At 39.5% G+C, this 15,401-nt stretch overlaps 1 protein-coding gene across 1 annotated transcript in view; it reads left to right on the forward strand.

Moving 5' to 3' along the window:
- SPATA16 (spermatogenesis associated 16) overlaps positions 1 to 15,401 on the forward strand; it is an 87,318-nt gene that overhangs the window by 13,292 nt on the left and 58,625 nt on the right. The window contains exons 3-4 of the mRNA XM_005242847.3: positions 3,105 to 3,250; positions 14,790 to 14,879. Coding sequence (XP_005242904.3) covers positions 3,105 to 3,250; positions 14,790 to 14,879 — 236 coding nt within the window. The remainder of the gene's footprint in view (positions 1 to 3,104; positions 3,251 to 14,789; positions 14,880 to 15,401) is intronic.

Genomic DNA, 15,401 nt, shown 5'->3' on the forward strand with positions numbered 1-15,401 from the left:
TCTTTGTATGGCACAGCCTTTCTTCCTCCCTTGCTCTCAGTCCAGCAGGGCTTCCCAAAGTTACAACAATCTGTAGCTACAGAAGCTCCTTTGGATCCCTAGGAAATTCTCCTTTTTCTGTTCCCCTTTGAAACTCAGATGTGAGTCTTTCTGCAACTCTTCTCCACATCCCCACCTGTGCTGTAAAATCCCAGCTTGCTCTCTCCTTCATGCCTAACAACTCCCCCGGGGAACTTTCCCAGATGAGGTTTCTCAGGTGCTTTCTGGCACTGTCTTCACCTCACCCCCCAGAAATGCTCAGACTCAGTATTCAGTGGCAGACAGAGCAACGCAAGCCCTTCTCCTGCTGCATAGCCAAATCCTTTTATTGGAAAGGCCAGCAAAATACACAAAAGAGTATTGAAACACACCCACAAAAGGTTATCATCATCGCAGCTTGGGAAACAACGATGTGCTTTTCAGGCTGTGCTGACATGGTTCACCCAATAGAAACCTTTCCCGGTGGTGTCCATATTGCTACCAAAAAAGTCCCTTACACCAGTGAGTACCTTTAATTATGCATCTCACTAATACGAGACATTAGGGCTTATTTTGTATATTCATCATTTTTCTGTTTAGTATAGAAGGAGCCATTTCTGTAAACTTAAGTTGAATCTTATTTTCGGTGCATATTGCTGCTGTTTGTATGGAACTGGTGTGGAGGGGTCTATCTCAAAGGAATTGATCCACTGCAGAAACACTGCACAAAAACGAGGCAAGAGTTTGAATACAAGAATTGTACAGCCTAGATGGTCTGAAACACAGGCACATTCCTTTAAAATATTACTCTGATTTTGTGAGATTAAAGATAGTGTTATTTGTTTCTTTGAACTCTCACTCCAAGATGTCTTAGAGAAGACCTGGCAGAATCCAATCTTCACTGCATTTAAACGTGTTTTCTGAATCCTTATCTGTTCAAATATGGTTTACAGAGACTCGTGTCCTGGTTTTTGTCAAAGATAACTGATGGGTTACACAGGTCTAAACATAACTCCACATCAGCAGTAAGACTCGAGGAAACTCTGAATTGCAGCACTTTATACTGAAGGGATCCCTCTAAGATTCTTTTCTTCTCACAATCATTCAAGAACTTGAAAGTCCAGGGAGTGGCCTCAAATCTCTCATTCCTATAAATTTAACAGAGGTCACAGCATGGCCAATTCAGCTGAAAAGTGTTATTACAGAAAAACTTGATGATACTTTTATGTTCACTGATGTGAACATAATTCTCTGGGTCTTTTAGCTACATATAGTATGTCTTATCCATAGAGACACTTCAGCAGATATATACGGTACCATGAGCAAAGTTAAAAGTGATGAATTCTCTGATTTATAACTTGTACTGATAACAGGATGATAGAAATTCCTAAATCTATGCCTGTTATTATATACACCGTGTAGCTTCGCTCAGCAGAGAAAGGATGTGAAAGAAAAAAAGTGTTTATCATACCTGAACTAGGGGGACACTTCCTTGAATGACTCTTGTTGTCTGTAAAGAATTGAACTGATCTCTAACCAATGCACAAAAATCTTACAGATAGGGTTAGCTTTGCAGGTGCTAAGTGTGGATGCGGGTCTATAATCCTTACTTTTAAGTATCACACTCCGGAAGAAAGATGCATATATAGAAGAGCTTTTTTCTTGACAGATTTAATCTTCTAAAGAGATCTCAAACTGCTGAGTTGACATTGCATCTCCTAAAGATCAACCACCGGATTTTAACCACGTAGGCACAAGAAACTAATTAACATAACTAAACCCATTAGCGATAAGGAGCTAGACAACAGTCCAGATCCTCCTCCCTCCATTTCAAAGTTTTGGCAACTGGCAAAACTGGACTCAAGTGAGAGTCCCTGGGTTATAACCCATTTAAAGCAGAGGCTGCTTTCATCCACGTGAGGCTGCAGTTGCAGATCAGTGACTTAAGGTCCTTGGCACTCATCTCAAGGTGATCCAAGAGTTTAAGCACACAGCCTAGATAAATATTAATTTGTTAATCTTCATTGGAAATCTACTTTTAAAGCTGATTCGCAGTGAAGTAACGTAGTCAGATGAAATCACTGCACACTAAACAATCCTGTTAGGGATGTTTATCCAAGCAAAGGACATTCAATTGCATTTTCATTAGTAGCACCATACAGTTATTGTCCTTAAAGACAAGGCTCTTAGACTTAATCTATTTGTTACAGTTGAATTTTCTTAAGAACTAAAAGCCAATTTTTACTGCTCTTGGGCATTACAAAATGAGGTTGCCTGTAGATTAATAAAACAAAGATTTGAGGACTGGAGGTGGTCCTGCCCAGTATCACAGATCAGCCAGTGCTGAGGACTCTTTGAAACTTTAAGGAGTTGTGGGTTATATAATTCTAATGATGCACATTATTAAACAGAACATTATTTAATGAGAAAGTCACTGGCTGCGATGAACAGCAGGCAGCTCATCTATCCAGAAAAGAGTACTTTTTTAAAAAAACAGAAAATATGATCTTTCTGCTAAATTCTATACAGCTCAAGAAGATGGGAAAGAGGGTTGATCTCATTCTTTTTACTTTCTATAGCAGTTTTCTGGAAGGACAAGTCCTCCCATTAAACAAGGAGGAGAATTTCTGGTTTCCTTGCCTTGTATCACTCTCTGCTTTCCTAGCCATGGGACAAAGGCAGCAGAGCCTAAGGCAGAGGTCACCACTGGCTGACTGAAATAAGTAAATAGCTGTCTGAGACTCCTCCTTCAACCTCAGTCTTCAGACAGCCACGGATTTTGGGAGCCTAAAGTTAAACCTTTATTTTTGAAAATGGAGGGAAATACAGTTTCTTTCCTAACAGTGTTTTTTAGTTATTAGCTTATTATCTGCTCCCCTGGCTATCCCATTTGGGAAGATGACACAGCATTTTATATTATGTTCACATGTATTTGTACTCATTATTTTTAGTGCTAACTTTAACTAAAGTCAGAATATATTTTACTTAGAAGTCAGTTTTCTCCTTCTATCCATCACAAAAAGCATTTCTACCTAACAAAAGGTGTATTATAACATCAGTAAATAATATTTTTGTTTCTTCTACAGATTTGCAGTGAAGGTGGTGCTACAGACAATCCCTTTGAGTCATCTTTTGAAGATATTTCCAGTATTGCCAGTTTCATTGAGACAAAGCTTGTAATCTGCTACTTAAAACTGAGGAAACCTGATGATGCTCTGAACCATTCACACAGGTAAAAATAAATATTGATTAGACACACTGCTAACACTGAAACAAAAATATTAAACAAAGACTATGATAAATCCTGCTCAGGAAGAATCGGTCTAAGAAAGAGAAAAGATGAATCAATAAAACACAACTTATACATGGCAGTGATGTTTAGGTTGGACTAATTTGGCAAAATTTGTGACATGAAGCCACAATAGGCATGTGTACATTTGCTGCTTTGACAATGCAGTAAGTAAGGATACTGCAGACGAGTCACATACATAGTTCAGGGCACCCTTAGGACTGAAGCTAAACAAATATAAACAAGCTCATCCTTATATGACAGTAACGATATTGTGAGTTCTTGACCTTTTCCAAGCCAGATTAGGTCAGGGATTGCTTCAAATTATTTTCATTACATAATTCCTCGTGAGCGCACGTCAAAGACTAGTACCACCAGCAGAGAAGCCAGAAACAAAACTTGTACATAGTGGAGACGAAGTTCCCACTAGTTTCAGATGAGTTAGGATTTTGCTGGGTTTGTGCTGCCTTTAATTAGTGTTCAGGCATAATGATAGTTTCTGTTAAGCGCATGCACATCCTGCCAGAAACACTTCATTATTGAGGTCTCAGTTCATTTTTTTCCCTTGTATGAGATGCATTAAGATAGACACTGCAATTAGTGCAGGGTGAGGATTTTTTCATACAATCATCTCAAATGAACATAACTACAAAAAAAGTAGTTACAACAAAAGAGGCAGCACATGCTTATGCCTAATGCACAGGAGACAGTGCTGAAGAATAATGTGTGGGTATTGAAATGCAATGCCATCATGGCAGCAGGTTCATTTAGCTACACACAGAGGCACAGAAACTGAGAATCCTGGCTTAATGATGTCTTCATCTCCCATCCCTACTCATCCCCACCCCTTTCCCAAGTATTTTGTGTCTGTAAAGCTATGCCTGCCTGGAGCCTACACACACTGGAAGGGTGCATGCTTCAGACCAGTTCCAAGTACCATGCTGGGTGGACAGCCTAAATGCCCATGAGAGGTTAGAGGACATTAGGTGCACTCCCAGGGCACATTTAGCAGGGACACAATCTGTATTCCTTTCAGGTGGAGTATTCTGGTAGGTAAGCCAAAGCATAAGAGGTGGTGAAGACTGTGCAATTCCTGTTAAACACCCCCCCCCCAAAAAAAAAAACCCTGAACAACAGCCAAACAAACAAACAAAAAACAACAAAATGCACTCCTCATGCAAACTAAAAACCAACCACATTTTTTCATGGCTTCTTTAGGACCATGTTAGAAATGGGAAAAAAAAAATATATATATAAAGTTTAACTAGACTCCCAACTTTTGGAAAAATGTTAATGATTGCTCTTTTATTCTGTGATTTCTGAGAACACTAAAATAAAGGAAGCTATTTGGGCAGTACAAAGACAAACAAAAGTATTTCCCGTTCTAGTTATCTCCTTTAAATTATCCTGATTTCAACATAGTAAGATATATTGACTCAGGTGCTACAGAAACTTAAACCTATTCAGACATACTTTGGTTTCAAGTGTCTTAAAACAGAAAACATGACCTACAGAAACCCATGACCTACAAAGAAAATAAATGCAGACTGATATCAATGGAAAACCAAAGGAGGGAAAAATTCTTCATTTTTCTTTCTTGTGTATAATTTTAACAATTTGTTCTTAACTTCTCTAGTTACATAGCACGAAGAAAAGTGGCAATCAGTAATGCCTGTTTAGTAACTTCCCAAATGGTAATAAATCTACTGACCATCGTTGTCACATTGTAAAATGCAGGAACTAATACAACAGTATACCAGCAAAAAAAATATTCTGAGACATAATTAACATAAAGACAAAACATGAAATACAATTAATAGCTATATTTTTTCAAAAAGAACAAATAAATTACTCTGAGCTCTCCCACTAAAAATAGCTTACTGCCATCAGTTAACTAATGCATGTAGAATTTTTATTCCCACTGAGTTTTTATGTCATCACCACATTGTAATGGTTTGCTGGTAATCCTTTGGCATTAATTGTGAATCCAAATTAAAATATTCATTTCTGCATTTATTTGCATTTCCTGAACTATACTTTCTTTAATTTCATGTAAATTTCACAGCTTCTGCATTCATTTCTGAGCCTTATTAGCCAAAAATCAGCTTTAATATTCTCACAGATAGTTGTATCAAATATATAAAAGTGGGTTTTGCTAGGAAGAAGTCTTACAAAATATCACAACGAGAGAAATAGAGAAAAATTCCAGCAGCTCAGTTTTAAAGCGTTCCAGAACAGGCGTCTGCAGGGGAATAGCTATCCCATTCTTAAGAAAGGAAAGAGAGTACAATTTATACCATCAGCTTTAGATCCTGTATGAGAAGCCAAGTCTGGGTCCTCCTGAAAAGTGCAAATTGTATTCTCTGGGATTTTTTAATACCAAAATTTAAGGCTGCCTTTAGCGTTACTGGCACAATTGAGGACACTGGCTGGGTTCTGATCATTTGTCAGACTGATACAAAAGATTTACCCTTTGCGATCAAGCGCTATTAAAACCACTTCTCATCCATCACAGCTCTGAACAAACGTGCCATGGATCGACCTCACCAAGCAACATCTGCAGTAACCTACTTGACCACCACTTTTCATCATAAGATAGCCATCAAAATAATTCCTAACTTGCAGTCTGAAGCTATAAAATGAATCACACAATATTTACATGCCCTGTGGTCCTTTTGGCCCAGGCATTATGGCATACCAGGGTTTAATGATCTTAATAACCCCATATGGCTTGCTGAGAAATTAGATTTTCCCTTTGGTTGCAGAAGGCAATTTTCAATTATAGCAGATGGCAAAACAGTGAAGGTCTGAGAAGTCAAGAACTGACTAAGAAACCTCAGATTAGTATTTAGGCCTTATGTTGCTCAGCCTAATAATGTCAGTGGTTAAATTTTTGCCCCAGAAGAAAATAATCTTGAAGCAAAGCATAGCATATCAGCAGAGCAGTCCCCCACTTAAGCCTGCTCTTCAGAGGGCCAGGCTCAACAGAGCAATCCATAAAGCTGCAGTTGTGTGTGGAAAGACAACCCACAGTGTATCACATACACAGCTTGGCAACTGGTAAGATTCAATCTTGTTTGAAATCAGAGCGAGCAATGGTGAACTCCCTGACAATTGAAAATGGAGGATCCTTCAAAACATAATATGCACTACTTTCTGGATAAGACTATGTCCCCTTACAATTTCTTTGTTATTTTGCTTTTTTCATCCAAGCAAGCTAAAATAAATCTGCATTGACACCATGTGACTTGCTGTTTGCACATGGGAAAACAACAAAGAACCTTTTTACCGGAAATACACTTTTTACTGCTGTATTTACACTTCCTCAGCTGCTGTGATCCTCATGGCACACACGAGTTGAAGAATGACAGACACATGGCTTGATTCACTTGCCTAAACATGGACTGCCATTCATAAAGATCCTGTACATGGATCAAGCACTAGAAAACATGGTAGAAGTTAATGTCACCTACCTGGCAGCAAGCAACAAAAAGCATTTTCTTTCATTTCTGCCTACTTTTGATCACTCCCTGCCCAGGTGTAGTATGGCTGCTGGTGCCTTAAGACTCCTCTGGAAATAAGCTCCTCAGCAGGGGAACACGCCTGCCCACCACCCATGAACAGTCACACCCCTTCCCAATGGGATTGCTGTCATGCCATAGGAAGACCACAGCTGGTGGTGGCGGGTGTGTTGGGAAGTGCCATCTGGAGGGATGTTTGCAACCTGCCTCCTCCCACAGCATCCCTGCCCTCCTTCTCACAATGTGAAAATTGTAGACCTGAGGGCAGGAAGAGGAATCAGACATCGTGGCATGCTTCTTTAACATTATCTCTAAGTAATGCCTGAAAAATATGTTCATGATAACGAAGAATGCCGTACAGAGCTATTCAAAATCTTTGGGGTTAGCAAAGATTTTCCTGTGTCCTTGCAGACTCCGCTCTGCAGCATGACCTGCTGCCAACTCCCTCCCTCCCTCCCAGAAAGGCAATGCATAGAGAATGTAATAAATCTGTAAAGCTTTTTCTGCTATGCCTTTTTATGTGTTCCGTGGAAGGCAGGGCTCTCTAATGCCTCTTGCACAATTCATAGGGAGACACACGAAGTAGAAAATAGCACCTCTGTTAAGTAGTACACGATTGCTTTAGTGATGACTTAACAGAGGGAATCTCTTATGGAGACATAGTGGGGGAAAAAAATCTAAAACAGCTGAAGCTTCAGAGATTTACTTCTAAATTCTCTGCATTTTCCCAGTGACTTTTCAAACACTTACCAAAGGCCTAAAATAATTATTAATGATCAAGCTTTATGCAATATCTGCCAGAAAAAAATGTATCTCAAAACAGCGTATTATAGACAGGGTAAATCAGAACTCTTTAATCCAGATTAATTCAGAACTTTCAAACTAAAAAAAAAAATCAATATTCAGCTACTTCTCCATTCCCTAGCTTCCTGATTTTGCACCTTTAAAACAGGACTATATTAAAGTAAGTTGAAGAATGGGATTCTAATTAAATATTAAATAATCAAAAATAAATAATGCAATGATGCTATGATACAGTGCAGTCAGTGGGCATTAAAATGGGGACAGAACAGAAGAAGAGCTCAAGAGCATAGATTTTTAGGTAGAAGTAGAAAAACAACATAATGGCTGATGCTGCTAATCTGTGGGAAGTCTGTAGCGTAATGTATACTTGGCTCTAACTACTCTTCTAATCTCTTTACCTCCTCAGAAAAGGAGAGAAAAAGAAAAAGAAAAATTAGCAGCACCTAATTACTTCAGCAATTGTTAGGCACATTGCAATATACATAATAGATGAGATATTATTAATATAAAGCAATTCCATTGAGATGCTCTGCATAATATAAACCAGAAGTACTCTTAAAAAATGATTCCTTCTCACACAGCATTTCAAATATTTTTATGTACTACAACTTTTTATTACTTTTTAAACGAGAAACATTTTCTCTGGATTCTGATTCTCAACTCTGAATCATACGTTATTTCCAGATTTGTGTATCAGTGACATAGTTCCTACTTTATGGGCTGAGACTCCCTCCACTGAGGTCAAAAGCTACTTTGAAGATGCTATATTGCAAAAACATTTATCTACGCAATGTGTGGTGGGATCCTATTAAGGAAAGGCATATTTTGGAGGGGAGGGCAGGGGGAGCGAAGCCCTGGAAGAAGTACAGTTCCTTGTAGAAGGAGAAGTCTAGCAACACTGAACTGTTTTATTAGAGCTGAGATACATGACAGCAGTCCTAATGGCATCAGAAAACTTGGTGGTCAAGAAAGTGATGCTTGTACAGCTGGAAAGTGAGGGGGCACTACATTATGCAGACAAGACAGGGAATGCAGAGTATCTCCATTTGTGTTAAGATGTTTTGGAAGCTTTGAAACAAGATCTTTCTAAATATCTTTTTGTTCTGGACGGGAGAACATTCTCCTTTTTACCACCTTCACAGCTGAGGAATCAAGACCTGTATAGCACATTTATCTTATGCTTGCAATTCAAAGCAAATTGCTGCTGCAAAACCTTTTAGCATGGCAGTTATATTTCACTTTACTGACAGAGAAAAGGCGTTGTGTGAAACCTTTTTTGGGAACACACATTTCTTCCCTCCTTTCCTGTGTGTTTAGATACGAAAGCCTCATGAGATGGCTTCTTCTGTGTACTGAAGGTCCTCGCCCATAGATGCCATAACCACATTTATTTCTGATTGGTGGCCCAACTGCAAGTCCAAAAAGTCCAACAGCAGTCCAAAGACAAGTCAGGTGTTCTTCAGTGTAAGAGGATATGGTCCTGTTCCTTGATGCATCTAAGCTTGGTAGAAGCTCTTCTGCCTTCTTTGTGGCTGTTTGTTTGGTTCAGTGATGACTACTATATTGGAAGGGATTCCTAACATTTATCAGATACCAGAAAGACCCATCCTGGAGTCTGCCAAATTTACCTTGATAAGTAGTATTGGGTATGACTGCTCTTCTAGCTACAGCTTCCAAGTGGTGCTGGCCTCTTCATCCTCCAGCTTTTTTCTCTAACACAGCCATTATCAAATTTTGCATGTCGCTTCTTTGAAAGGACTAGCCAGGGTAGAGAGGGAAGGGTGCTCCTTCCCTCAGCGACCAGAGCACTTATGCAGGGGAAAAAGGTACCCAAGCACAGGGCAGGTGGGCACAGCCACATCCAGGCATTTGGTGACACTAGAAGGAAAAGTTCCCATGAACTGATGGGTCTGAACCTGCCCAGCCACCAAGAGACTAGAACCATGCTCAGGAGAAAGGCCTTACCTCCCTCACCTGTCCCTTTAGGTGGCTCTCCTCACCACAGACACTCCCTTTTTCCTTTTAATTAGTAATGTTCACTAGCACTGAAACCATCACACTCTTGTCCTCTGGGAGAAAGTACTTCTGCATTCCTGCTTTCATAAGCCTACCAAATATTTCCACCAGCTTGTTGCAACAGGAAGGGTTTTTTTCCTCTTCAGGATATCAGCTTTGGTAAACTCTCACACAGTGCAAGGAAGCCTGCAAGCTTTTGTGTGTCGAAGACACATCCCTCTTAGTTCCCGACAACAGCACCAGGAGGAGAAGTGGTTTAGAATACAAAGTTGGCTGCAATTAAACGTACCGCCATGAGGTTCTCAAATAAAACTTAAAATCATAACATAGCTGCACATGCAAATTGCAGGAAAATACGATAGGGTGGATTCCTGGCTACCACAGGGCACTTGAGTTTCAGGAATCTGACTGCCTATAATAGACCTGAACTCTTAAACTAGTCCTTGGGATCGCAGAACAGAACGCAGCAGACTCAAACAGGTGTAAGACCAGGACGACACTGCAGATAATAAGCTACCTGCCATAGAGATGAAACAAGGAAAAAGAAGAAAGTTGAGGTTCATTGTAATTGTACGGGATTTGTCAGGTTCATCTGCAAGCATATTAGGGCTGGGTCATCAGCTGCACTGACTGACAGTATTCACCGAAGATAAAAGTACTGTATTAGTCTACAGCAAGTGAATTCACGGCTCTGTTGAATGCTAGTTGACACATTACTTGCAATGACATTGTATTTAATATACTGGTGAAAAACACCTCAGTGACTACATTCAGACAGTCACTGCTCAGTATCAGCAACACCTGGATATGCCAGCACAGCACTCTGCCATACCGACCCATGCTAGCTTTACATTTCTCTTTATAGAGACACATACTGCTTTAGCACTGAAATTTTACTGCTGATAAACAACAAATTCCTCTCCAAAAGTCAATTATCATTTACTATTAAAATGCATTTGTCCAGTAGACCACAGTGTATTTATTGCAGGAAAGCATAGACAACTAAGAAAAAACCAAGCTTCTGCTACTCTAAAGAAATAACTGCATGCACCTCTACAAACTTGCTTTTACTCAACAGTACTAGCAAGAAAAATTAGTTCATTTATTTTAGACACAAAGTGTATTTTTTCACTTGTTTCATCTATAGAATCATCTCATTGACTTTTTCTTGGCCTATAAAGACCAAACACGAATGATGTGGTGGATAGCAGCAGAGGCACTTTTTCATGTCAGTCAGATTAGAGTTAAACCCCAGTTGCATTTGGGGAGGAATTTGATAGATAATATGCACCTTCGAGAAGAAGCAATGTGATTTCTAGCAGCCAGTTTTGATGTAGCAATCCAAGTTCCTTGCCACACCTGTTTTCTTAACACCAGGCAGTAAGACCGAAGGAAAAACTTGCTGAGCAAACCACAGACCAATGCATGAGTCTTTGATTTGCATACTCCAACTGCTATGATGGGGAGAGAGTTGATGCCGCCTTCTCTCCTCCTCATGGTTTGAAAAAAGATAATACGACAAACACTGAATTATTTTTAAGAGAAGATGTCAAGATGAAAAAATGAAAATGTCAAAAAAGAGGCTGATATACAGCATTACTTAAGGACTGTTTTGTTGAGAAAAACTGACCAAATGATTTACGAAAGGCTTTTAACAGGGCAGTCTTTGGATTACAGCGAAGATGAAAAATAAATGAAAATCTATTTCAAGTTTACTTTAGCCTAGTCATTTGACAGATGAGGGCAAAACCTGGCAAGAACACAAGTTTTAATCTTCAGATGTAGTGACTTTATTTGCAGTTTTGCGGATTAGAAGTTCTCTCTGTGCGAAATAAGAGCTATCCATTTTCAGACATTTCCTGTCGAAAGTACTTTGCTACCTGAAGCTCCCATGAGAGGCATAAGAGTAAAAAGACCAAAGGACCGATGCTTCTGTTCATGGCACAAATCACCACATACAGCAATTGTCCTGACCGTGCCGCAGCCAGTGTGTCCACCACCTTCTTCCTTTGCTAACTCTTCTTTCGAGCTTCCCTCTTGAAATGCATCCCTCCTAATTAATTACTGGATTAACCAGCCTAGTATCAAGACTGCTCATGGCTAGAGGTGTATCTTGGAGCATGGACTTGTTCTCAGTATGCATAGCCTGGCACATTTCTGCCTGGCCAGATGGGTCCCCCATCTGCTCCAATTTGAAGAACTTCCTGGAATTAGGGTTTTCCTCTTAACCTTTGTGTGCATGATTCCTTTGCTTCCTATTTTCATTCAGTAGTTTTTTCCTTTTCACTAAAAGCACCTGAAACACATCCGAGTCAGATTTAAAAGCCAAAGGGGTAGCTCTGCACAATTTTTGTGCACAACTGGTATTAAATTAGCACTGTTCTGCACAAAGACTACTAAACTGGAGCTGCTAGCAAAGGGCTACTTTTGGGTAGAGTAGTAATACACTAGAAATAATTTCTGCTGTATAGGCTACAGAGAGCCTAGCAACATCAAACCAAACTGTCAGGAGTCAAAGGTAGCTTTCTGATGTTTGCTCAAGGTACTAGGGTGTGATATAATATTTTTTCAGTATATAGATCGAGAGCAGCAGTTGATCTTTTTGAGACTAGCAAAAAAAAAAAAAAAAAAAAACCACACACCAAGGCGGAAAATGGAGAGCTGATATCTAATTCTGTGAAAAACTGCCACAGTTCTATATTTATTATAAGCTGATCACAGCACATCCCGCTCAAAGACTTACAGAAAACGTGTTGCTAACTATCAGGGAATTATTGATTTTTGAATTCTTTTCCCCTCATAGTGCTATTGCTTGGCTGCAGTAGCAGCAATAACTTGGGGGGGGGGGTGGAATCAATATTACTATTATCGACTGTTGACTACAGTTTACAGCAGCAATAATCTCCTTTAAAACAGCTTGCAGAAGTAGCAGTTGTCATCTACTTAAGGTATTAATGTTTTGGTCAAATCATCAAATGCTGATATTATTTGGTATTTTGATGATTCTGTTTTGGTTAAATTAAGTTTTGGTGAAAATTGCTATCGCCTAAACTTCTGATCTGAGTTTAGCTGAGAACTGCAGTGTTTGCTGTTGGCATTCTGATTTCGTTACTGATAGAGGTTATTCATTCCCCTCATTAAAAGCAGCTAAATTTTAACATCCTGTGCTGTTTTGTGCATTGTATTTTAGCTCAGTATTTAGATGTGCCCCCAGTCTCTAAGGTCTGCAATTCCTCCAGTAATGCCTTAAGTCCCATGGTATCATTTGTCACTGATTTTCCCTCCATACCTTCCCAGAGAGGTAGCTCCTGCAGGGTAACGTTTTCTCTCAGTGCAGTTTTATGAGCATTTTTTCAAATGTTGGACTGGGAAAGCATAGTTCTGAGATGCTTCCTAGTTCCTATGCCACCTTAGGAAGGACTTCAGCAGAGCTGCACTTCCAGAGCACAGAGCGACTCCGATCATACAGAGTAAAGCTTTACTGTGCCAGAACAGAAATGTCTCTGGCTGCATCTACCTTAGCATTTTGGTTTAGCACAACAGTAAGCTTATGATGCACTTTACACATTATTTTTTTTTTTCCTTTTTCTGCGCCTAGGTTGTTCACAGACCAGTTTTGGCACTCACAAACTAGATTGCCAGAGAAAGCTACCCACATCTTCTGCACAAGGTGTGCACAAAATACAAGTAGCACCTAATGAAAGCACTGGAATCCAAACCAACAGCTGACCTTAGATAGCTTTGGGCAACATGCATAGGGACATCTTGTTTAAGGGGACAGGCTAAGCCTAGTCTGAAATAAAAGCCCCAATGGCCTACAATATCAACATTAGTTTCTCTGATCTACTGGTCCACTCCTTACATATCTAATTACTTGCAAGCGTACATGTAAACGTTCAGATATTTAGGTCTTCTTCTGTACACCCTGGAGAAAGTGTCCACACAGCTAACTTGATTCACAAGTCTACAGCATCTTGGAGATACTTTCAGTTTTTAACTTCTTTTGAAAGCTCCTTCTGAAGACCACAGACATACAGAAAAGACAGTTATTGATATGATTGGTTATTGGTCTAAAAGTGCACTGGGTGTTTCCATAAGTGTGAATTTATATATGCTTAGATATATATTTATGTCATAGTTTCAAGACAGTTAATTAACTTTAATAAATTATTTGGTTATGAAGAGGATTAGTTCTGTGGGTTTTAGTAGACTGAAATCACAAAAGCAGTAGTTTTTAACGCTAACATGATATTCAAAGTTTTCAATGAGGAAACCAAAAGCCAGTTTACAAGTTTTCTTTGTAATAGAACACAGTGTTAAATCTGTTCTTTGATGTCATAAGCTACCATTAAATACTTTATAAAACATGTACGTAGTGATAGGTATTAAACTTTTCATCCTAGAACACACTATATGTACCTTTTCTCCAAGCACTGGGAGAGGTGCTGACCAGAGAAAACAGTCACTTGTTGGAGATTTCACAAGTGGAAAGTAATTGGATGTAGAAAGAGCTCTCACTCTTGTCCTCCCCCTGCTCACATCAGAAGGCCACCCTGCCAATCTAACTGCTTAGCTTACGCTATTTTTACCCTTCCATCTTTTTCTGATATTGACTGACAGCCTATAATTTATTACACCTGGAATTGCAAGGGTCAAAAAAACCTGTGCCAATGTCTGCATAGAACCTATCACTTGTCCAGAAGTATTTCAAAATCTTCCAAGTTTAACATTAAAATACATTCTAGATGCACAGTTTTTCCACATAGATGGGTCAGACAACTGACACGCATGTTTGTGGAGCTAGAGGTAAACAGGAAGTACTGTACCATTATTGCTTATATTATCTACAAGCTAATGGCAATATGCAATATTATCACAGGAACATTTTTCTAGAACAACACACAAAACCCTAATGAAACTGCCTTTATGATATAGCCTCAATAAAAATTTTAATAATGGTTGTTCATATTTCACAGCTATCAGGAGAGAAAAAGTGAGAGTTCATATTACGATTGAGACATACAGTGTTGAGTTGTATAGAATAGACATATACAGTATGTGTCTTACAGTTTGGTTATTAGCAGCCTTTAAAGATTTAAGAAATAGAAATCTAACTTGTCTGTCCCTCTTATTTTTTAAAGGAGTATTACCCTGAACCCAGCTTATTTCCGGAATCACCTGCGCCAAGCTGCTGTGTTTAGGTGCTTAAAGAGATACTCTGAAGCTACAAGGTACTCCGCTGCTCGTGGCTCTCTAATGGTTTCTCTACATATTTCATTCCAGCTCTCAGTAGTAGAGATATCATCTTATACCCAGGCTTTTCCAAAATCAGCAAGAGCTTTGCATTGGCTTTGCGTATATGATTTCACATGCAGCAGAGCTCCAATCCTCCCAGTTGACGTAACATGAATAATACCAATTAAGTCACTAGTTGCAGTTAGGTTAATGCATGTAGGAGCATTTACTCATTCTCAGGCACAGGGGTGAGCACTGATCAGGTCCCAGGCTGCACTGGAGCAAAAGCTACATGCATACAACATCTTCCAGTCCCTGGCTCCCCTATAACACTGGGCAGAAACTCAGGTGTGCTCTGAGTGGAGGGGGGTGGGAAAAAAAAAAAATGTCAAGATCTCAGGGTACACTGTGGTATGCTGCAAAAGTTAGCCTGCATGCAGCTGATGAGATTGCTGGTGTGAACGGGAAATGCTGGTGGGAAGAAAGCCTGCAAGAGGAGGCTTTGCTCGTATGCTTGC

The sequence above is a fragment of the Falco peregrinus genome, chromosome 12 (genome assembly GCF_023634155.1).
Source record: "Falco peregrinus isolate bFalPer1 chromosome 12, bFalPer1.pri, whole genome shotgun sequence".
Classification (NCBI taxonomy): domain Eukaryota; kingdom Metazoa; phylum Chordata; class Aves; order Falconiformes; family Falconidae; genus Falco; species Falco peregrinus.